Source organism: Saccharomyces kudriavzevii, assembly GCF_947243775.1.
Source record: "Saccharomyces kudriavzevii IFO 1802 strain IFO1802 genome assembly, chromosome: 4".
NCBI lineage: Eukaryota > Fungi > Ascomycota > Saccharomycetes > Saccharomycetales > Saccharomycetaceae > Saccharomyces > Saccharomyces kudriavzevii.
The window spans coordinates 17,723-39,856 of record NC_079275.1 but is presented as its reverse complement, the minus strand read 5'-3'; the positions used below and the strand labels follow the sequence as shown (position 1 = coordinate 39,856).

The window sequence follows — 22,134 nt, the reverse complement described above, 5'->3', positions numbered from 1 at the left end:
TTAAGTGTTGTCTGCATTGTTCTGCAGTCAATATTTTTAGCAGAGGCGGGAAGCCCCACAAGATGAGAAAAGAAATCCGAGAGGCTTAAACGTAATAAATGGGGCAAAGAGCCGTTATATATAAGGAGAGGCGCATTTTGAGAAGATCGTTGAGAACTTTCGGTCAGTTCGTCAGATTGAGATTTATATATCCTATTCATACATACGCTTTCCCTTCCTCAGACATAAGTCGCACCATTCAGTTACTTCTGCAAGAATCATCTGCACGTCCCCTTAATAATGAGTAAAATACTGCTTTGCAAATCTAAGGTGTTTCTACACCCAACAAGTGACGCCAGAGATAATGTCGCCGGTTTCCTGCTACTTACCTTAGAGCCCAACAAGCTGTCTCACCAAACCATCCTCCAATATATTCCGGAATCTTGCCTATCCTCATCCGAGTTATCAAACCTGCTAAAGCATGAATCTAAAGTGGGAATGTGTCCAACTTCTACGCCATTTGTTGTTGAGAATTCCATAGATTTTTGCAACCTAGTCAACACCTCTTCAGGTCTAGCTTTCGGCATTTCTCTTTCACAGATATACTGCATCCAATTTAGGCCCCCCAGTCCAAATGGCTGGTATGTTGGATCGTTAGTGATATATCCTTTGGCGGAACAGTTCACGGGATTTCAACCCCCTGTTTTGTTCTTTCATGATCAGCTCTGTCCGTCGACTACTGACAAGTTGAAAAGACTACGTAAATCCATGAACCCCTTCGATGACTCAGATGAGTTGTATTGGGGTGGCGTAGATTTGAGAAATAGAATCAATGAACTGATGGAACTCAAGAAATCAAACTTGGAACCAGAATTTTGGCTCGTAAATCCTACTTTGAATGATTTGAGAAATTTTGTCTCCAAGGATTTATTGGAAAGCTATAACAACCAGAGTAAGAACGCAAACGGACCCTCAACAGCTGGCGTGAAACTAAACGAGAAGCTGCAGGAATGGAAGTGGAACGTTATGAGCAAGATAGCAGACGTGACAACCAAATCGACCAATTTTATCGACAGTTGGTTTACCAATAATTCAGCTTTACAAAAATCACAAATTGACAATGAATACTTACAAAAACTGTTGAATAATGAAAAAGTTAAACAAATTGAACAAGATTATGATTCTGCAAGAGTATATCTGGCAAACTGGTCATTGGGGGTGAAACAGGAGGCTGAAAGATACCAAAAGCAAAACAAACTTTTCGATTCGTATAGAAATAACATTTTTAACGATCTCAATTTAACTGATGAACTAAATGACACGGAAATCAACAATGCCCTACAACGGCAATTTCCTTTAACAGAAGCGAAATGGAATTCACTTTGGGATGAGAACGATGGGAGGCTGAGAGTCACGGTAAACGAAGTAAAAGATTTCATATTCCATGGTGGGTTGGAAAATGACAGTTTGAGAAGAGAAGTTTGGGGCTTTCTCTTGGAAATATACCCCTGGGACTCTTCTAAGGATGAAAGATTGCAGATCGACCAAACTTTAGCTGCGGAATACAATCAGTTGAAGTTATCCTGGTCAAAGGAGTTTCTACAATTTGATGACGAAGATGAAGAAGAATACTGGAACGACCAGATATTCAGAATATCTAAAGATGTAAGACGTTGTGATAGAAACCTGGACATATTCCAGTACAATACCGCCGATGGACTACCACCATTGCTGCAAGAATTAAGTGAGAACAATGATGGAAGCGATGAAACTGCCGCATCGGCTGGCGATGAGAGCGATGATGCTGAAGGTGAGATCAAAAACCCGCACTTGGTTCATCTGCAAAATATTCTCATCACTTATAATGTTTACAACACAAACCTAGGCTATGTGCAAGGAATGACAGATCTTTTATCGCCCGTTTACGTCATCATGAAAGAGGAGTGGAAAACGTTTTGGTGTTTCTCCCACTTCATGGATATAATGGAGAGAAATTTTCTGAGAGACCAAAGTGGCATCCATGAACAAATGCTAACTCTCATGGAATTAGTTCAATTGATGTTGCCTGAGTTAAGCGAACACCTTAACAAGTGCGATTCGGGAAACCTGTTCTTCTGCTTTAGGATGCTTTTGGTATGGTTCAAGAGGGAATTTGACATGGAAGATATCATGCATATATGGGAAAATTTTTGGACTTTTTACCTCAGTTCCCAATTCCAATTATTCTTCATGTTGGCCATCCTGCAGAAAAACTCGCAAGCCATTTTACAGCATCTTAACCAGTTCGATCAGATACTGAAATTCTTTAATGAACTCAACGGGAAACTAGATTGGAATGACCTGATGGTCAGGGCTGAGCTCTTGTTCAAGAAATTCGAAAAAATGATGCATGTCATGGAAAGAGATCTACAAAACTCGTCTTCTTCTTTATCCTCCTCTGCCGGTGTGTTGCCCTGTCAAAGTGAAAGACTGAACTTACTCCTTTCCAAAAAAACTATCATTAAGCATGAGGGGAAAAGAAGCAAGGACTCTGTTAAATAATGATAATTAGAGAGTAAAAATTACATATGCAGTATCGGGGATATAATTCGTTTATGCGACTTATTATCATCAATATAATGTGACCCGCCCCAACAGGAAAAACTGAAAGAAAAAATTACATGAAAATGATTAATGGGTTTTATCAAATTTCATTGAACCTATATTTAGGAGCTATAATATCTTTGGTTTTGAAATAGATTGGGTCCCGCCAACACTTTTGATCTGGACTATCAATACTTACTATTGTGCAACAACTCTATTTCTCTAGAAAAAAGGTTGAAAAAATAGCCTCCCACGTTCCCGGAATCAAGATAACATATACATAATAATGTCTACGATCCCCTCCGAAATCATCAATTGGACCATTTTGAATGAAATTATATCGATGGATGACGATGATTCCGATTTTTCTAAAGGTTTAATCATTCAGTTCATCGACCAGGCACAAACAACTTTCGCGCAGATGCAACGACAGCTGGACGGTGAAAAGAATCTTACAGAACTAGACAACCTGGGCCATTTCCTGAAGGGTTCTTCCGCAGCTTTAGGTTTGCAAAGGATTGCTTGGGTCTGCGAAAGAATTCAAAATTTGGGCAGAAAAATGGAACATTTTTTCCCCAATAAGGTTGAATTGGTCAATACTTTAAGCGATAGGTCGATTATCAACGGAATTAATATTGATGAAGACGACGAAGAAATAAAGATACAAGTGGGTGACAAAGATGACGATTCCATATATCTAATCTCGATAGCAAAGGCTTTGAATCAATCTAGGTTAGAGTTCAAACTGGCGAGAATTGAGTTATCGAAATACTATAACACAAACCTATGATTATCATCATTTTATCCACATTTCTGGAAAAGCCGCTTTTCCTTCATGTAAATTTAAAGTATGTATACATAATATATATATATATATATATATATCAAATCATACAACTTACATAACGTCAACAAACGTATATATATTTTTTTCATTTTTTCCTTTCAAGAGTTCATATCATAAAATCTTCTGCTTTAGTGTTTTACAGTCCATTATTGGGTCAGGGTGTAAATGTCGCCAAGTTTATCGATATAGAATTTAGGTCTTGGGTAGTCAGGTGAGATTTCCAAGGCTCTTTCTTCTGTTTCGATACCACTTAAGACCAGTAGCGTACCACCCAATCCACCTTCAACACCAAATTTCATGTCGGTGTTCAACCTATCACCAACCATACAGCATTTTGATCTATCCAAATTAAATGTTGATATAATGCTATTAAGCATATTCTGATTTGGTTTACCACAGTATGATGGCCTCCTGTTAGATGAGAATGCCAAAGATTCAATCATGGAACCAGCACCAGGTAGGGTATAACTTTTTTGCGGAAAAGTAGAATCAACATTTGTACCCACAAAGTGAACAGACTCTTTTTGTAAGTATTGTAGTGTAACAGCAAAACGATGGTAATTTACCTTCGTGTCTAACCCAGCAACAACACAGCTAACATCGTTATCTAGACCATTGACCAAAAACGGCGATTCAGCTGCATTGAATGGCGCATCCAATCTCGTATCAGTGCCTCCAAGGGACTCGTAACCCATAAGCTTCAATTCTTCGCCAATTCCACTTTCGCCAAATACCCAGACTTTGTCCTTACCAGGCTGTAGTTTCAAGAAATCACGAACATAAACAGCAGATGCATAGCCGGAAGTGAAAATTTGTTCTTCCTTTACATCAATACCGAAGGAGGCAAATTTCTTTGTGTACGCTAGGCGAGACTTGGTGGAGTTGTTAGTGACAAAGATCAGTTGTTTACCCAATCGTTTCAGAAGATTTAAAATCTCTTGCGTGTATGGTAATGCGTGAGAGCCTAACCATAAGACACCATCACAATCGAACAGAAATGTGTCATATCTGTCCAAGAATTCTTGAGCAATTTCTTTACTGGTTACCTTAACTGGTGCACCTTTTTGAGCAGTCATTTTCTGGACGTTCTTACACTCGAGCAACCTAGGATATATGTCTCCTTTTGTGATATGGTTCCAGCATCATATTCATTTCTATTTATTATAAACCAATTGCGTCAATTACTTATGCGAATTTCACTAAAGCGGAAAGGAACCTTAACCGAAAAAAAAAATCGGAAATTTTTTATAGATAAGGACATGTTAATGCAGAGAGTCAAGTTAGTCAGCGCTTTGGCAACGTGTTAGAAGAGCGACTGGGAGACAATTTCACTCTTGAAGGACTTTTCTATGAAACTCAATTCACTGCATAGGAAACGCCATACTTGATACGTACATATTCGCGTGAGTAGAAAACATGTATACTATTCTATTGCCTTTTCCAACCGGTGATTGATAAACTACTTGCCTACTGAAATGTAAATATATACGGTATTTCTCGCTTGTAAGTATCAATTTTCGCCAAGCCGCTTAAATCAGTGACGATGCCATTAACAAATCATCCAGGTTAAGTAGATCGGAACCCAAGTCATGTACAATTTGGTGGGAAATAGTTTTAACCGTGTTAGCCGGCCATTCGGGAGCCCCCCAGATTCTTGTTTTAAGTTCCAGCGCATGGGCGTCATCAATTACTTTTTTAGCGCAATTGATCTCGTTTGAATCCATATGGCCTCTTAGTGATACCTTCCAGTGATCAGAACCACAATGCTCCATTAATTGGTTAAATGAAGCTGTCGCAACGACAGAGAGACTTGAGTACTTGGGCTCCAGATCCAACAATGGCGCATCCAAAAATGCGAACCTTTGATTCGACTTGAAATAACCGTCATAATTCCCATTATCCAAAATATCCAATGACGTTGGATAGTTACCTGTTAATACCACGGTAACTGGATTCCAAACAATTTCATTCTTTTTCATATCATAGTATGTCAAATAACCAGAGTCAATCAAGGGCTTAAAATATTCCTGCATCAATAACTTGTAAGTCAATTCGTTGTCATCGGATTTGAAGTCTATATAAAAGAAAAGTGTGGATTCAGGAGAATTAAAAAATACACCATTCTTGCGATCAGATTCTGAATCTTGGCAATTAACCTCATCTAGAATCCGCAAAAGTGGACTGGTGTATAATTTATCCAGTGTCAATTCGACCGGATCCAAATACGCTTCATTGTGGCCCACAGCTAGAATCTTCCCATCCATATTCCACACGTCAGCTTCAGTACTCCTTGCACCGTAGGCCAGGCCTTCAAAAAGCGGCAGTTTTCTCCAATAGTCATTATGAGAGTGAACTGGCATGGGATTGACATCCTTGTTCAACTTCGCAATAGCAGAGTTTACGGGCAAGCATTTCTTCGTGCCAGCACTACGCAGGATATATTCTTTGAAAACATCATAATACAAGGAAACGTGTTTGTGACGATAATTATCCTTAGAGTAGCTTAGAAATGCCAAGTTATCCTGGAAGAACTGTAACAAAGAGTGGCCAGACAACCCGAAGTTATCTATACTCGATAATTTTTGATCCTTTAGCTTCTCCCAATCAGCTAATGATGGCTTTTTACCTTTGCCGGAAAACAGAGCACATACAGCAATAACATATCCAATAAGAATAGTCAAACAACTTTTCAGTCCCAACATCGCTTCGATACGCTGAAGTTCTTATCTAGATTTGACCTTATCTCGAGTTGCGTTTCATGGTTATTCCTCAGTTTAGCTATCAAAAGTTCAGATAATAGCTTCGGATTATAAAAAGAAGCGAGATAAGACACGTGAAGCAACTCATTTCGGAAAGAAATTCTTTTCGTTGAATTAATATGGGAAGTGTGCTGTCTTTCGAGGAAAATATGACGAAGAGTATCCTACTGTCCAATCAAGCCAAGAACAAACAGCCACAATTGTTAGTTTTCTTTGGTACATTTGTGGATACACCTGAATTGGGAGAGCTGAGGATTAGAGAAAGAACCTCTATTGGTGTTCTCGATGGAATTATCAAATTTATCAACGTAAATTCTCTCGATCCTCTTAAGGATTGTTTGGATTACGATGCTGGCTTATCACCAGAGGATGTTACAGTTATCAATATAGTGGGAGAAGACAAAACCGGTCTCAGCAGCTTTTATTTCCCAGGATTTATAGATACACACAATCATGTTTCGCAATATCCAAATGTTGGGATTTTTGGAAATTCCACTCTTTTGGATTGGCTGGAGAAATATACATTTCCTATAGAAGCCGCACTAGCAAACGAAGATATTGCAAGAGAAGTTTATGACGCAGTGATATGCAAAACGCTTTCCAATGGTAGCACTACCGTGGCTTATTATAACACCATCGACTTCAAATCTACAAAGCTCTTGGCGCAGATTAGCTCAGTATTGGGGCAGCGTGTTTTTGTTGGGAAGGTGTGCATGGACGCCAATGGACCGGCATATTATATTGAAGACACCAAAACTTCCCTCGAGAGCACGGTAAAAGTTGTCAAGTACATACGGGAAACTCTTTGCGATTCTCTGGTAAATCCCATAGTGACACCAAGGTTTGCGCCCTCTTGTTCAAGAGAATTGATGCAAAAATTATCCAAACTGGTGAAGGAAGAGGATATACATGTGCAGACACACTTGTCGGAAAATAAAAAAGAGGTACAGTGGGTTCAGGAATTGTTTCCCGAATGTGCAAACTATACAGATGTGTACGACAAGTACGGACTGCTCACAGAAAAAACCATATTGGCACATTGTATTCATTTAACAGACGCAGAAGCGCAAGTGGTGAAACAGCGGCGCTGTGGCGTCTCTCATTGTCCCATCTCCAACTCCTCTTTAACCTCGGGAGAGTGTAGAGTTCGATGGTTACTGGACCAAGGCATAAAAGTTGGACTGGGTACTGACGTTTCAGCTGGTCATTCTTGTAGCATCCTAGCTTCTGGTAGACAAGCTTTTACAGTTTCAAGGCATTTAGCAATGAAGGAGACCGATCATGCCAAATTGTCAGTTCCTGAATGCCTATATCTCGCGACGATGGGGGGAGCGCAGGTCTTGCACAAGGAGGATTCCCTGGGGACGTTCGAAGTAGGTAAACAATTCGACGTTCAAGCTATCGATACCAATGTTCCAGGCTCAAACGTCCATTTGTTTCGTTGGCAGCTACCAAGGCAAGAGAAAGAGAAAGAACAAGAGAATGGCCTTTATAAGAACCCTCCGCTGCTTACTAAAGAAGACATAATTGCAAAATGGTTCTTCAACGGCGATGATCGTAACACCACCAAAGTCTGGGTAGCCGGTCGTCTAGTCCACCAGATTTGACGGCATATATATAGAATGACTATATTCTATTTCAATTTTAATAAGCATTTTGAATTGTATTTTTTTTTTTTGCGTGTCGCACTTTAGCCGCCCAAATGCCATATAAAGAACTGAAACACAAAGAGTTTGTGCAATTGCAAACTACTGTATTGAGAACTTAGTCAAAGTCCCTACGTAAGATAGTCGAACATAAAGATATTGTTGATATGAACCACTGGTTGGCATTTTTAAATAAACCTGAATCCTTAAAGGAACAGAATTCTAGTTGCGACGAACAAGAGGAAATGAGAAGTGCTACTGGCGATGCTCTAACAAAATCGCCATATAGACCTTCTCGAAGAGGCCGATCACAAACTTGGATAGATTCGGAACCTCCAGCGCCTGTTGAGAACGCTGTTACATACAATGCACGGGCAAATATCTCTTCCGACATCGCATCGAAATTGTCAAATGGGCGTTCTCGAAGAAACCGTTCAGGAATCTGGACAAGTTCAAAAGCTTCTTCATCTTCCGGTAACATTAGCGCGTTGGAAAATTCAACTGATGGAATTGTGTCAAAATCGCCGAACAAGTTTCTTCAAAGGGGCAGTTTACCAACCGTAGGAATAGGTTCACAGGCTCTATCACCCGCTGGAAAGCCTAGTACACTGGGAAATGTGAGTCCCAGTAAATTTACCACCTATAAGGCACATAACAATACAGAAGCTAACAATAATTTCTCTTCTACGCCCACAAAACTTTCTACCGATGCCCATGAAGCGAGGTCGGTGTTGAACGATGAGCGATCCGTTGTTAACTGTTCGCCCTTAGAGAGAAACCTAGAGATTGCGCACCTGGAGAATGTCTTTTGCTCATCTAAAATTACAGATGAAGAATACATAAAACTGAGAGAGGTTAGGCTATCTTCATCTTCATATGATGGAAACATTTCTAAGGAAAACAATTTTCCAAACGTGTTGGAAGAGCTTCAGTTAAAAAATGATGAGATTAAACTATTAAGGCAAAGACTTGATGAGAAGGACGGCAAGGTCAAAGAATTAGAGGAACTTAGAAATTTGAATGACATTAAGCTTCAAAAGATTGAATCTTTACGGAAGGCAATTCATGACGAAAAAAGGGCTGCATCTAAAAGGCTAGAAATTGCTCAAGATCGGTTTTGCAAAGAAATTACAAAACTAAGAGAGAAAAAAATTTCAAATTTTCCAAACAAAAACACCAGCAAAGAGGAAGAACTTGACACGGGAAGGGAAAGGAGTAAGTGTAAGACATTTTCTCAAAGAAATCTTTTAATTTCAGAATTATACAAAAGGCAAAAACAAATTTCAAGTTTGCAGCAAGAGAGTATTTCCTTTTCGCAGGACGTAAAGGACTCAAAGGGTTCTATAGTGAGGCTACAATCAGAACTCGAAATATTGAAAAACAAGTTACAGATTTCTCAAGATGAAAATAAAAAATTGAAAGAGAATAGTTCGTTTTTCGAGAAAAGGTTAAATGACATTTACAGCTATATGCAAAACCTTCCTCTTTTTGAAAAGGACCTTGGTAAGTTTATATTAGAAGAAATGAAGCACGGTCACACTCCTTCAACGTTCCAGAGCCGTTTCACCAAATTTTATCCAGATGTAAAGGATATAAAACATTTTGAAAGTATGGAACAGTATAAGCAGCTAAAGGCAAAGATTCAAGTTTTGGAAAAAAAAGATGGTATACGCCTTGAGAAAATAAGTTCTCTTTTCAAGTTAATTAGTGAAAGATTACATTTCATGCAACAACAGCATAGTCATAAAATACAATGTCTCCAAAAGGAAATGTCTACAAAAGAACAACAGTTCCGTTTAGAGAAGAGGAGATGGCATGATATTTTGAATCTTAAGGAAGAGAGTTTCCAAAAACTGAAGAACGAATTGAGGGAAAAATTAACGTTGTGTGAAAAAATACAAAAAAATGCTGAAGATAAACTGAATAATTACATAAATGAGCACAAAGAGGTTATCAATGAGCTTCAAAGTCAATCTTTGATAATTGAAAAACTGAACAGTCAAGTTGAAGAGTCGAATAATGTATATACGAAAGCTGCTGATGAGCTAATGGGGAAAAAAAGTGAAATACTCAGATTCGAAGAAACAATTGTATTACTAAAAGAGGATATATTACAAGAAAAGCTAAATTTGAAAAAGCTATACGGTGATCCATCTACCGAACTCAATTTTGAAACTGTGGGTAAATCATTTCCACATGTGACAAAAGAAAAATATGATTCATTGGGTCTTGATATTTTAAGTGAGCTCACTTACGTGCAATCGCAAAATCTAATCAAAAACTTACTAATCGTATTAGATATCCCGCTAAAAACCTTTCTAAAAGTTGTCCCAACAATCGTCATTCAACTTAGATGTGAGCTTACACTTCTTACAAAGTTTGCTAATGATTTGAACCTCAAGGTTTACGGTAAACAAATAGATTTCAAAAGTAGAAGAAAAATCGCAATGACTGAGTTTTTGAGCAATCATGATATCGCCGAAGTAAAGCATCCCCTCAACTATGATTTGCAAGCGTTGTATAAGTATTTCTTTTCTTAGCTGTAGAAAAAAAAAAAATTCTTTTGGCCTAATACATGAACGGTATTATTGATGCTTATTTCTCTGTGAAAGTGACTGATTAATATTCTAGGAAAGGAAGAAAAACAGGTGTCACGTTAAAGGAAAATACAGAACTGTAAGCTCCCTATTTCACTTTTTCTATTCTCAGAACCCGGTTGCAGGTTCTTCCAATGGCTTATTTCAACAGCCTGTGCAACAAGATTGATTAATTTACTTCGATCTGTTCTAAAAGGCTCTGAGAGCAAAGAAAATAACTTTCATTGAAGGTAAATAGTACAATGATACAGATGATTATAAGTACATAATAGTGTTACAATTTTTAGATCTGTTAACCAGAAATATACTACGTTGTATAATAATATATATAATGTCCATTTCATAGCGTTCTTGTAAAGAAATTAAAAAAGGCAAAAAAGAAGCTAAGAGGGTGTGGAGGAGAGCGTTAAACCGTTGAAATGATAGGGGATAAGGAGAGAAAGAAAAAGGAAACTATCAGCTACTTTTCTTTTTTGGTTATTTCTTATTTGTTTATTTCGCCTTGCATGACCATGGTGGTGGAATCCCTGACTGTGACAGGACTCTTTACATTACATTCAGAATAATCGATTGTTTTTTCTAGCAGTATGTCGGAAATAAAATGGTTTATTGACTCGTAGTTATCCAATTTTTGCAGTTGCACCTCTTTTAACAAGTTCATCAAAAATTTGGGAACCATTGCCATTTCCTCATCATGGGTGATCAAGTAATCAACAACCTCAATAGCCAAAAAATAATTCTCCCCTTCGTTTTGTGCAAATGAGTCAACCAAACCTGATTCCGGTTCTTCTGGGACGCTATCGTTGGAAATTTCTTTATGGGACAGGTACAGGATATTAGGCGTTATAACTGTTGATAAATTGTGAATGTCCATTTTTGATCCCATTTCATTTTCAATGTAGGAAAAAGAGGATGTCCAATGTAAAAATGATAGAAGTGCTTCAAGTAAATTGCGATTGTAGGTGGGCAGTAGAGAATATATCAATAATATAATGCGCTGCTTCTCATCTTCTGAATCAACTTTGGCAGCTTTTATCCACAATTCATATAAATCGGTTGATAAAATTGGTTGAGGCAGTTCTCTAATAAACTTCTTCAACAAAGCTGATAGCTGAATTGCATTTTCTTTCGAAAAATCAGGTGCCTCTGTTGGATTACTGTCGATGGTAGCTGTCAGTTCTCTCAGCCTTCTGATATTTCCATTCTTTCTGAAAATACCTTCCACTGACATATCCATTTGTCTTAAAGATGATATAAGTTCATCAATAATTATGGGAATTCTGATTTTGACCGGACCTACACCTAAATCGGAATCAACGCCCCATTTCTCACACAATACATCCAAGGGAGTGCCAAAAACGGTCTTGGCTATCGGTTTTTTAGGCTCCATGCTCATTATAATTTTCATTTTGCTCCAAAAACTACCTGTTAAAACTTGTTTTTCATTTGAAAAAACCATAGAAACTAAGTTATTATAATTAGGATCAGTTTTCGATATTAATTTTTTATTGGCTAACAGTGACAAACTGATAGCTCTAATTATCGATAGTTCTGTAGTACTTAATTCCGAGTAGTAGACTCCACTTTTCTTGGGAACAACATTGGAAGTTTCATCATCCGTTTCCTTCAATTTCTTGAAGTGTGTAAATGCGTTGGGTCTCAACTCTCTTGCTTGTTCAGCCGCAACAATACGTGAAATATCGTCCAAAGTCAATGTCTTAGTATTGCTAAAAACATTTTCACGCGTACTGACTTGCTGACTAGAAGACAAATCATCTGTTTCAATTATGAGATTTTTGTTCCCCTCTTGTTTTATTGGGTCGTTCAAATCTGTCTCCGTCGTTTCCAGTATCACTGATTTTCTAGCTTGTTGTTTGTTATGGGTGATTCGAACGCTTTCTCTTCTTGATCTCAATCTTTTGATGTCATTTAATGTTCTGATATAGGTTTGTTCCTTCAACATAGTACTCTGTACGAGTTTTCTGCCAGCTATATTGGATGCTTTTGATTTTAACATAACCGTTCTTGATTTAACTAGTGCAATTTTTAAGAGAAAAATTAGTTGTGCCAATTTACTGACAAATTTGAAACCTGGTACGGACGCAGGGTCATCGATTGAACAATGGGAGCATAGTATTCTTCTTTTTTCTTTATTGAAGGTCAGATCCGTTAAGCTCATCGGGTCGATATTTTTATGACATGAGGAACAAATGAAACAAGCAATATGCCACCTATGTTCGTAAAATTGAACACATTCCTCCTGTATGTATTTGTTGCATCCAGCGCAACTATCCGTAGCATTAACAGGTGTCTTTATGTATTGAAATGCATTATTTTCAAAGAGTTCATTTTTTTCCACTTCTCTTAAAAATCTCAGCAATGGATTTACTGAACGGGTTGCTTTATTATTTTCTAGGGCTGTGTATAATCCAAATCTAGTTAATAGTTTTAAAAAATGGGCTAATCCGGTAATGACAGACATGAAAGATGAGATTGTAATGTTTTCATTTTTGTTCTCTGTCCCCAACTTTCTTAATAATTGTAAATATATCATTATTTTGGTAGAAAGATTTTTAGGAAACTTACTATATTTGTTAATAGACATTGAATTGCCTTCGATATATTCAGGTTCACTACTACCGGACATGCTTTTGTTGATTGAAAGATTCAGAACATCAAGCCCCCTAAAGAGACAGTCAATTTTTATTACTAATAAAGCTGTGGATTCTATGCCTTTCAATTGATCATTACTCGTCAAGTATTGAAACATATCAGAAATGCAAGAGGCTGCTTCTTCCTCAAAACGATATAAAACAGACCATGTTTTAGATAGAATAAAGTTAAATGCCTGCATTTGTTTATCTAGCTCATATGAAGTCGGATTTATATCTTTGTCTTCCACGTTTGGGTTATATTCTAATTTGGGAAGGTATTGTAAACCAACGGTTTCGGCAGCCAGATTCACATGCCAATACTTATGAATCCCGTAACATTCTGGATGCCAACAATGTATTTCTTCACCCTTAGGAAACTCTATATATTGATCTGATATTGGGAATTTGCAACCTTTACAACGTTTGGAGAAATATTTGAGAAAATGGTACTTACAATATAATTGATTTTCATACATAAAACACTTTTTTACACCGCATGGAGTAGCACAGATTGTACAGGAAAAATGCTCTTCATCATATCTGTAGCCAAATGCAGTATAATATAATCCACGTAATGGAGTATCACATACGTGACATAATAAATTATGTCTTCTGAAATAATCGTATTGACATAATAGGATAGGTTGACTTGTACCGTCCACTTGATATGGGAAGTATTTAGGTTTCAAAGGCTTTCTACAATCTTGGCACGTAAAGCAATTTTCGTGGTAGTATTTCCCGAGGGCCTTCAACGTCGTCTTTGCTCTGTGGATGTCTTGTACAACTGGCTTGTTACAACGGGCACATATTTTTTCCTGGCTTTTTATCTGCATGGTCATCGGAGACGTGGTATTCAGTGATCGACAACCAGCAGAGTTTTGAATCATGACTTTGCTTCGGGTGTTTAGTTGCTCAATACTTCTTTTGTTGTTTTTGGAGTTCGAACAAATACTGTTGGTTATCTTTAACGGCAAAGGCCTAGAATATGTTGAAGCAAAGGCAGATAACGGTTTGGATGAGAAGCCCAATTGCTGGTTTCTAGCGAGAGCAGCCTTGATTGGCTCGATAGAAAGGATTTACATATTTGGAATAATCGAATGACGTTTCAAATCTAGTTCCTGTTTGTTTTTAATTTTGTCTACATCTTCCGCGCCATCATACCCGGCATTATTAAACATGAAAAAGACATTACTATAACGATAAGAATGATTGTTGTCAAGATTGGTTTCAGTAAACTAAAAAGCTGTGGGACGTAGCCTGTACCACTATGTAACTGTTGCAGACTTGAAATATCTGGCAATCCATGATTTATATCTAAGATTGGTATAGCTGGCAAAGTATTGGATAAAACCAAGGAAGACAAGGGAGAATAAAACGTAAAGAGAGCAAGGTCGTTATCTTGAAGAATCTGAGTTGTGTCGCATTTTCGTACATAAATTGCCCGATTTTACCAGGAAAATGTCCACGTTCCTTACCCTTTAGTCATTAAAGTGTTCCCGAGTAGGTTATAGAATAGCAATTGCCTGCAATTATGGTTGCGACGCTTATTCTTTTCATTTGTTTTGACAAGGCTTGAGTATTTCCTTAAGTCGCACTTTTTGAACCTCGTTCGGCTGAATATTTGGCGTTGTTGAAAGCAAACGCAACTTCAGTGTCTCCTTGACCAGCCTCATGATCTCTTGTATATTCTTTCGAGGCGCTGGAGAGATGCACTTGCAAACCAAAACGCTATATCCAACGTTCTTAATTGCAGTATTTTTCTTGATTTTCTGATAGTGGCCTATGGCTAAGTCCGTGGTGATGTCTCTGTAAAAGTGCTCTAAAAGAGAATGCTGCATGTTTAATGGCTGGCTTACTCGTAACAACATCTCACACTTCAATGCGGATTTGGCGAATTTCTGGACCTGGTTTTCATTAGCGTAACATCTTGGGACATTTGATTAAGAACTCTCAATCGGGAAGTAATTGAACGCCTCGGAAAACCCCATAAAAGTAGTTCTAGAAAGAGTATCAAGGTGGCTTGAAATGTTGAAAGGGAAGGGCATTTGATCAGACATGGTGTTTTGCGCCCTCTGCTCCTTGTGGGTAGCGGAATCTCGCATTTCACTGGGCCAGCATCAGTTTTGGTGGCAGGACAAATCCGTAGGAATGTGACTTGCTTCGGGAAGTATTATAGCCTGCGGGAATACTGCCAGCTAGGACTGAGGACTGCAACGTAAGTAGAATATTTGTGAGGCATACTCAAAAAATGCAATGCCAAAAGCGGCTGAACAGAACCTAACATCTTAAAGAACCCAAAAAGCCGTTGTCAGTACGTTCAATGTTGCTGGTAGATATATTGATGTTTTCCTTCGAAAAGACATCCTAATTGAGTGTTCCTGGAGCCACGCAATTATACGGCAACGTACATTCTAAGCGTTTATATATGACTTTTAATGTTAGAATGGCCAGTTCAATGGGCAAAGGCGAATGCACCACTAACAAGTCTTCTGAGCATGGCACTTGTTAAACCCTATGTATCCGTTTCCCAAGAAGAACCATGGTTTCTTACAGAGGTTTTCACGTGTATCGATTAGAATCATTCTCAATTATACAATTCTAAAAAATAAGAATCTAAAAATGGTGGAACCACGTGGCGTAACATGTGTAGAACCTCTGCGCCTATGAAATTTAAAAAAAGGGCCTAATAATGGCAATCTTGCACTCGCTGGAACACTGTCGCACCATGTAAAGCCAGTGCAGTGCTACTCTTCCTGCATGTCCGAGATTTTTCACTGCTCATCCAGTAATGCTGCGCCGCGAGCGAGTTCTCACTGTAAACAGCACAGTCTCACTTAGCCGATAGATACTATTGGCTTATCGATGGGCATCCAACGCCATAGTAATGGCCACTGCGATTTCGCTCATTTGCGACGATTAACCACCATGAAAGCTGCGCCCGATCGGGCAGACTATGTCTTAACATCAAAACCTAAGAAGCAATATGTAACTGCACCTGTTTTTCGAGGAATTAGAAGGTCTGCCTTTGACTTGTATCTATCTTATCTATTCGTTCTGAAAATGACACCGCCATGTAGTTTTCAGGCCTCTGAGAAGCCGCGGTTGTCATTTGCCCTCTATATAACACATTCACTCTAGATGAATGTGTTTGCTAGACTCCACCCATCAAGCTGACTATCTACTATGTATTCTAGAGACAATGCAAATATGCCGAGACCGTAGTGATGCCTTTAAACTTACACCGCCGCATAAGTGATAAGCATCAAAAAAATCATAATTTTCACGAGAGAACGAGAACACTTGAAGTTACGCGCGCCCGAATTCACTTTCATGATTTTTCCTTCTTCATAACCACAGGCCCAAAAATCTCTTGCCTCATAAGTTGAGTTGGTGAAGCCTTTCAAGCCGCACCTGAACGTCCATGGACTTGGTTCGGGCTCGTAAATGGTAAATGGCTTATACAAAAATGAATCGTAGTGATTTTTTCGCCTTCCTTCATGCTTACCGCAATCGTATAATTCCTGTGGCGTGTAAGTTTGATTAATGTAGTCATTCTTGCCACACTGGAACAACTGAGGATTCTCACTAGTCATATTCATTTTTTTTTTTTTACCGCTGTTGTATATCTATTTTGGCTGTGTGTAATCTGAGGTTCTATCTTATGAGCTATCCGCGGCGGAAAGGACTTTGTTATATATGACCATGGTACCTCTGGCGGTTGCAACAAACCATCAGCCCTGACGGGAAGAGTTGAATATGTAAGCATTTTTTTCTCTGAGAAAATGCGCGGGGGCAAAAGGGTCTTTTCACAGGCAAACAAAGCCGAGAATGGCAAAAAACTATATTTCCGAATTAGAGAGACCCTGAAAAAACAAGGTAGAATTTATGGCAAGAGTTGTGGACTACCATCAACTGTGAATATTAGAGGAAAATCAAGCGCAGAAATGAGTTACGGCAAATCTTACCTTACGCAATAGAAAGCGTTGCACAGAAAAAGTATACTACAGGCCAAAAGAGGCGGCACCATTTTCCAAGGCCTACACAATTGTGTGCGGGTGCCCCATTCAAGAAGTTCAGCTGTATTTGAAGGCGGCCTAAGCATAGCCTTGTAACGCGGTAAATGTGGGCTTATATTCTAGTGTTATCCAATCCCGCTGCCATGCCTGCTGAGTAACGCAGAAAAAAATACAAAAAAATACAAAAAGAATCCCAGGCAAATGTTGTTCGTGGCAGCTGTTCTATGTTGAGTTTACCCTACCGGAGAGAAAATGCCGTACTTGGACGACTTAAATGTTACCAGGCCACTGACTGCCTGACTGTTGTTACCCGATCAGTTTCTATATAAAAGAGCATATCAAATTGACGTACCTCTATATATTTCGAAAAGTCCAGTTCTGAATGTGACCAAATTAATATACTTGCGGATGAGACAACCACGACTGGAAATACTTTTATGCACTTTCCCGGACGTGCTTTTGAATGTATTTCGAAATAAACCAGGGTGTTTAGGCGGTGACTAGAAAGTTGGCTGCATCAACTCTCTGCACGAGTTTAGTCCTTTTCACTTCGCGTCAGCATTCCCAGCTCTTCAAAGACCTCTGCAGTCGCATTCGATATCTTTCTATGGTTTCGTCATATGATGTCGCTGGCCCAGAATAAATGAAGTTCAATTTAAGCTGATATGGAAAAAAAAAAAGCCTTGAATTCCACCAATGGACATCTAATTGCTATTCTTGCATAGCCGGTGATAAAAATATGAGATAGGAAAAGCCATAATAAAAACGTCATAAACATATTCTTCGTACACACATTTATATATTTATATCAAGTAGCGTGGATAAAAGGAAAAAAGCTTCGGCCGAAAAGGCTTAGGAGCTGGCGTGGTATGTTTAGGCTGGAAGAGCCAATCTCTTGAAAGTACCTTCCTTTCTACATTTCTCTTGGTGGATAGCCATCAATCTTTGAGCTTCTAAAGGATCAGAAACTTCTTCAGGTTCTGGCCAGGATAAGTATTCGTTGGTGTAGTTAGAGACATAGTCTGGTGGCAAGATAGCCAATCTCTTACCGTAACCGGTAACTTTCTTCCAGTCACGATGAACATTGAACAAAGATGAAGAGAAGTAAGCGTAACATCTTTGGTATTGTTTGTAAGATAATTCGGTGTCCAATTGAGGCTTGAAGTCAACATATTCCTTCCAAGCTCTGACAGGGTCGCTTAGAACGTAGTCAGTAGCCTTCTTGATGGCTTTCAAAAACTTTCTGACCTTTTCAGGATTCTTCTTCAAGAATTCATCGTTACAGATGTAAAGGACGGTACAGAAACAACAGCAACCCAAACAAGCCAACTTGTCAATTCTCAACATCTTGGCATCGCTGGCTGGTCTACCCTGCTTGGCCAAGTATTCTTCCAATTCGACTTGTTGCATACATTCAATACCAACACCAGCATCAATCTTCCCTTCAATGATGTACTTGGCGATGTTCATACCACATCTGACGGCTGTGTAGTCTTCTGGAGACATACCGTAGTGCTTGGTCAATTCGTCAATTTGGATCTTACCAAATTCACCAACGTAACCGATTCTCTTACCCTTTAGGGATTGGAAGTCTTCGGTGATACCGCTACCTTCCAAGTATAGGACACCGGTGAATGGTTCATCCAACAAAGAGGCGACAGAGGTGACTGGGAACCCACGGGCCTTAGCAGCCAAAGTGTGGATCATGGCTTTCAAACCCATGTCGACCTTACCGGATCCAATCAACTCAGTGACATCTGATGGATTGGTTGGTTCTAGAAGGGCAAGATCTAGACCTTGTTCCTTGAAGTAACCCTTGGTTTGGGCCAAGAAGATTGGGATATGGTATGGAGCTGGTTGCCAGTTTAACAAAAATGTAATCTTATCGGTAGACATATCTTAAATATATTTCTTGTTGGTGTATGAGTTTATATTATCGAAAGAATTAAAATAAAAGAAACAACAAAAAGTCTAAACCATGAACACAATAACGCAAGGCTTTTATATCTTTCTTTTCCAGTCATTTTAGTATCGGCGAGCCTCTGGTGCTGTGCTCTTTGTTCAACAGAAGCTACCTTGCCTGTTCTGAATTAAAATAATATTTCATGTGTACCGGTAGTTGAATAATTTGCATTCTTTGCAACGCATAAGCCATTCAAACCAAATTGAGGTAGTCGCATCATAGTTGAAAACCGATAAATGTATGATGTTGTCACCTGGAGGTGATTTGCTGTCTTTATGCATTGCGCGCCAATCTTCATTCCCTTAAAAAATTGAGCAGCCCCATCGCTTAATCGCATATTGAAATCGTCCCTCAAGAAAATATACATTTACGTATATATTATATATACGACAGGCGTGCCTGTTGGTTGAATACAGCAAATAAAATACAGAGAATAATAAGGACTCTCTCTTTGATTTTCGTATGTACAAACAGAATTGAACATTGTGTCATGTTGTATATACCATGTGATATGTAGTAACCACGGCACGTTTATGGGCACTTATCAAGAAAGAGAAAAACACGCTTTGTAGGCACTAGTCATCTCATTATCCGATTTCAGAAAGTCTTGTGCCATATTTTCCTGGCGAATTCATCCATCGGTTGGGTGAAAGTATGACGGCCAGGTCAACCAGGTCGTGGGACGCTTGTATTGATGTTTCTGGTTTGTCGCAGTGGGCCGTGGCTCAGAAATTGCACAAGCTAACTTCTCAGGACCTACCTGAGCCAGGTAAACACCCTCACATGCCCATTGCATCAATAAAGCAGCGCCTGCTGGGATACAGGAACCTTTTCGTTTGCTAACGTAGTCTCCAATAACTTGACTAAGACCCTTAATTCTGCGGTGCCTTTGCAGCAAAATCTGAATCCTCCTTCAAAGTCTCCTTATACTGCTCAACAACACTTCTCTGATCTTGTTGAGGTGCTTGACAGCTTTGGAAACATCACCAGTACCAGCTTCACCTTCGGTGCAGATCATTGCCCCCAGCACCTTCATTTATCCTCCTCAGTGCCTCACCTAAATCCTTGGTACCGCAAGCAAATAGGATCTGGAAATTGTTTTTCTCAATGTGATGGGTCCAGTCAGCTAGGGTCCGTGATTACACCACCCTTCAAGTCTTGACGTTACAAGGTGCATCTATTAAACATGTCCAACATCTGGAAAAATGCATCTTCGAAAACAAAATTATCTTTGATAAGAGACAGTTATGACACTCAAATAACCAAATGTGGTGCGCTGGTCATACCTGATAGATAGGCAATTACAGTGTCTCTTATGGCACAAAGGACAGGATCCTACAATGGTCTTCAGGCATTCGTACATGATACAAAGAAGGTAATTTGGGGTAACTATGCGGGACTGAACTACCTCACAATAATTATCAACCAAGTAGAATTGTTGAAGACTGTATAGTTACCGAAAATTAGCATAAATGAAACGCACTGGAAGACACGCCCTGTCTTCTACTCAAGTCTGTGACTTTTTAAGTTTTATTCCATACTGTGATGATTTTCCTGCGACATTTATAAGGGCTTCAGTAATAAAGGAGGTACTAGACCCGGAAGATGTCCAGGTTCTATACAAATTAGACGGAAAAGATTATAATGGTCAAGAGCTAATTGTGGCCGCAAAGCAAAATAATAACACTCTCGTCAAACCAATCTGTTCAGAAGTAGTCGAACAGTCATATGGTTTCACGATTGGATTATCAAAAATTTTGTTCAAAAAGATTCCGATAAATGCAACTTAATTCTGGTATTGCTATTCCCAAGTAGAAAAAATGTTAAGTGACATTTTAAAGTGGTAAAGATAGCTGCAACTTGTAGTTTCCCTTCGAAATGTTTTCTTTTTGTTCGATACCTTAGCTATATCTCATGATAAAGGATGATATTCACGGCACGATAATGACTTTTGTCTCTCTGTATCTCTTTCTTTCTCTTTAAGCCAAAATTTAGAATAAGGCGATTAGTTGCTTCTTGGAATAATCAGTTGGAATAATTAGAGATAAGTAACGATTAATTCAAGTGGAGCATCATATGCACGACGAATTTCCAATGTGCGAATGTATGTTCTTATTTAGCGCTAGCCTTGTACCCATGATTTCGGATGATAGAATTAAAGAAAAGGAAGATTTTATAACAATTACAAGACGACAGACATCCATGTCGGATGAGTAATACATCATAATAATAAAAAGACGGACGGAAGATATTGAAGAGGTATGGTAGGTAGATCTGCTCTACCCCGTTTGACTTTTGATCTCTTTGTCATTTCACCCATTATTTACGCTTTGATCATACCCGACTTTTAGCGTGGGATACTGAGCGTGTGCAGCTGTATATCTAAACAATAAGAATACATGGGCAACGGTCGCTTAGTAAAATATCGTATAGATCATCATGAAAATGTATAGGTGGATAATTAAGGATGTTTTGTCTAACGAGTAACGGGCGTATATTTGCTAAAGTATTAGCTTGAGTAAGAATATTGAGTTATGCGAAAATGTAGGAGTGAAAAATCTTTGGGAAGGCCATAGTCATACATCAATATGGACGAAAAAAACCAAGGAGAATAAAACCTACGCATCAAAAATCGTTTGAAGAATCCATAAACTTGCGTACTACAACGCGGGCCACAGGGCTCCTGGATATTATTTCTATCATTATCTTATCTAGTTGCGATCGTTGAGAGCCCATAGGATCATGAAATTGGGCCATTTGTGTACTCGTGAATGCTTCGAGCCATAATCGCAAGCAAAAAAATATCGATGATAGCTTCGTCGCGGGTTTGAACTTCGGGTTCAGGTATATCACTATTGAAATGAGTATCACCGTTCTTGAAAGATGCCGGGGCTCTGATACTTATGTGTCTTCTCTTTCTTTAATTTTCTTGTCAAGGCATTGCCAGGCAAAACCTGGCATTCGTCGAGGAACGGAATAGCCCCTGCATTATGAAATATTCATCCGTTTATATTCGCATTCTAACTGCATATATGGCAAGAGATTTTTGCTTCGTTAAACGAATACTTTGGCTTTTTGAATTCATGAAAA

The 22,134-nt window shown here is 38.8% G+C and overlaps 9 protein-coding genes across 9 annotated transcripts; 5 read left to right on the top strand and 4 right to left on the bottom strand.

Moving 5' to 3' along the window:
• Positions 1–279: 279 nt before the first annotated feature.
• On the top strand, positions 280–2,520 carry GYP7 (GTPase-activating protein GYP7; the record flags this gene model as incomplete). The annotated part of the gene is made up of 1 exon (XM_056232150.1): positions 280–2,520. One exon carries the CDS (start codon positions 280–282, stop codon positions 2,518–2,520), a length of 2,241 nt encoding a protein of 746 aa, XP_056086458.1.
• A 328-nt stretch (positions 2,521–2,848) lies between these two features.
• Positions 2,849–3,352, top strand: YPD1 (Ypd1p; the record flags this gene model as incomplete). Its single annotated transcript, XM_056232149.1, has 1 exon — positions 2,849–3,352. The coding sequence occupies one exon, from the start codon at positions 2,849–2,851 to the stop codon at positions 3,350–3,352; it is 504 nt and encodes a 167-aa protein (XP_056086457.1).
• Positions 3,353–3,555: 203 nt separating this feature from the next.
• PHO13 (4-nitrophenylphosphatase) lies at positions 3,556–4,485 on the bottom strand (the record flags this gene model as incomplete). Its single annotated transcript, XM_056232148.1, has 1 exon — positions 3,556–4,485. The coding sequence occupies one exon, from the start codon at positions 4,483–4,485 to the stop codon at positions 3,556–3,558; it is 930 nt and encodes a 309-aa protein (XP_056086456.1).
• Positions 4,486–4,938: 453 nt separating this feature from the next.
• AIM6 (Aim6p) lies at positions 4,939–6,111 on the bottom strand (the record flags this gene model as incomplete). The annotated part of the gene is made up of 1 exon (XM_056232147.1): positions 4,939–6,111. The coding sequence occupies one exon, from the start codon at positions 6,109–6,111 to the stop codon at positions 4,939–4,941; it is 1,173 nt and encodes a 390-aa protein (XP_056086455.1).
• A 176-nt stretch (positions 6,112–6,287) lies between these two features.
• GUD1 (guanine deaminase) lies at positions 6,288–7,775 on the top strand (the record flags this gene model as incomplete). The annotated part of the gene is made up of 1 exon (XM_056232146.1): positions 6,288–7,775. The coding sequence occupies one exon, from the start codon at positions 6,288–6,290 to the stop codon at positions 7,773–7,775; it is 1,488 nt and encodes a 495-aa protein (XP_056086454.1).
• A 206-nt stretch (positions 7,776–7,981) lies between these two features.
• Positions 7,982–10,354, top strand: ADY3 (Ady3p; the record flags this gene model as incomplete). The annotated part of the gene is made up of 1 exon (XM_056232145.1): positions 7,982–10,354. The coding sequence occupies one exon, from the start codon at positions 7,982–7,984 to the stop codon at positions 10,352–10,354; it is 2,373 nt and encodes a 790-aa protein (XP_056086453.1).
• Positions 10,355–10,895: 541 nt separating this feature from the next.
• Positions 10,896–13,952, bottom strand: LRG1 (GTPase-activating protein LRG1; the record flags this gene model as incomplete). Its single annotated transcript, XM_056232144.1, has 1 exon — positions 10,896–13,952. The coding sequence occupies one exon, from the start codon at positions 13,950–13,952 to the stop codon at positions 10,896–10,898; it is 3,057 nt and encodes a 1,018-aa protein (XP_056086452.1).
• A 4,002-nt stretch (positions 13,953–17,954) lies between these two features.
• Positions 17,955–18,977, bottom strand: THI13 (4-amino-5-hydroxymethyl-2-methylpyrimidine phosphate synthase; the record flags this gene model as incomplete). Its single annotated transcript, XM_056232143.1, has 1 exon — positions 17,955–18,977. The coding sequence occupies one exon, from the start codon at positions 18,975–18,977 to the stop codon at positions 17,955–17,957; it is 1,023 nt and encodes a 340-aa protein (XP_056086451.1).
• Positions 18,978–20,516: 1,539 nt separating this feature from the next.
• Positions 20,517–20,834, top strand: SKDI04G0060 (uncharacterized protein; the record flags this gene model as incomplete). The annotated part of the gene is made up of 1 exon (XM_056232142.1): positions 20,517–20,834. The coding sequence occupies one exon, from the start codon at positions 20,517–20,519 to the stop codon at positions 20,832–20,834; it is 318 nt and encodes a 105-aa protein (XP_056086450.1).
• Positions 20,835–22,134: the final 1,300 nt, after the last annotated feature.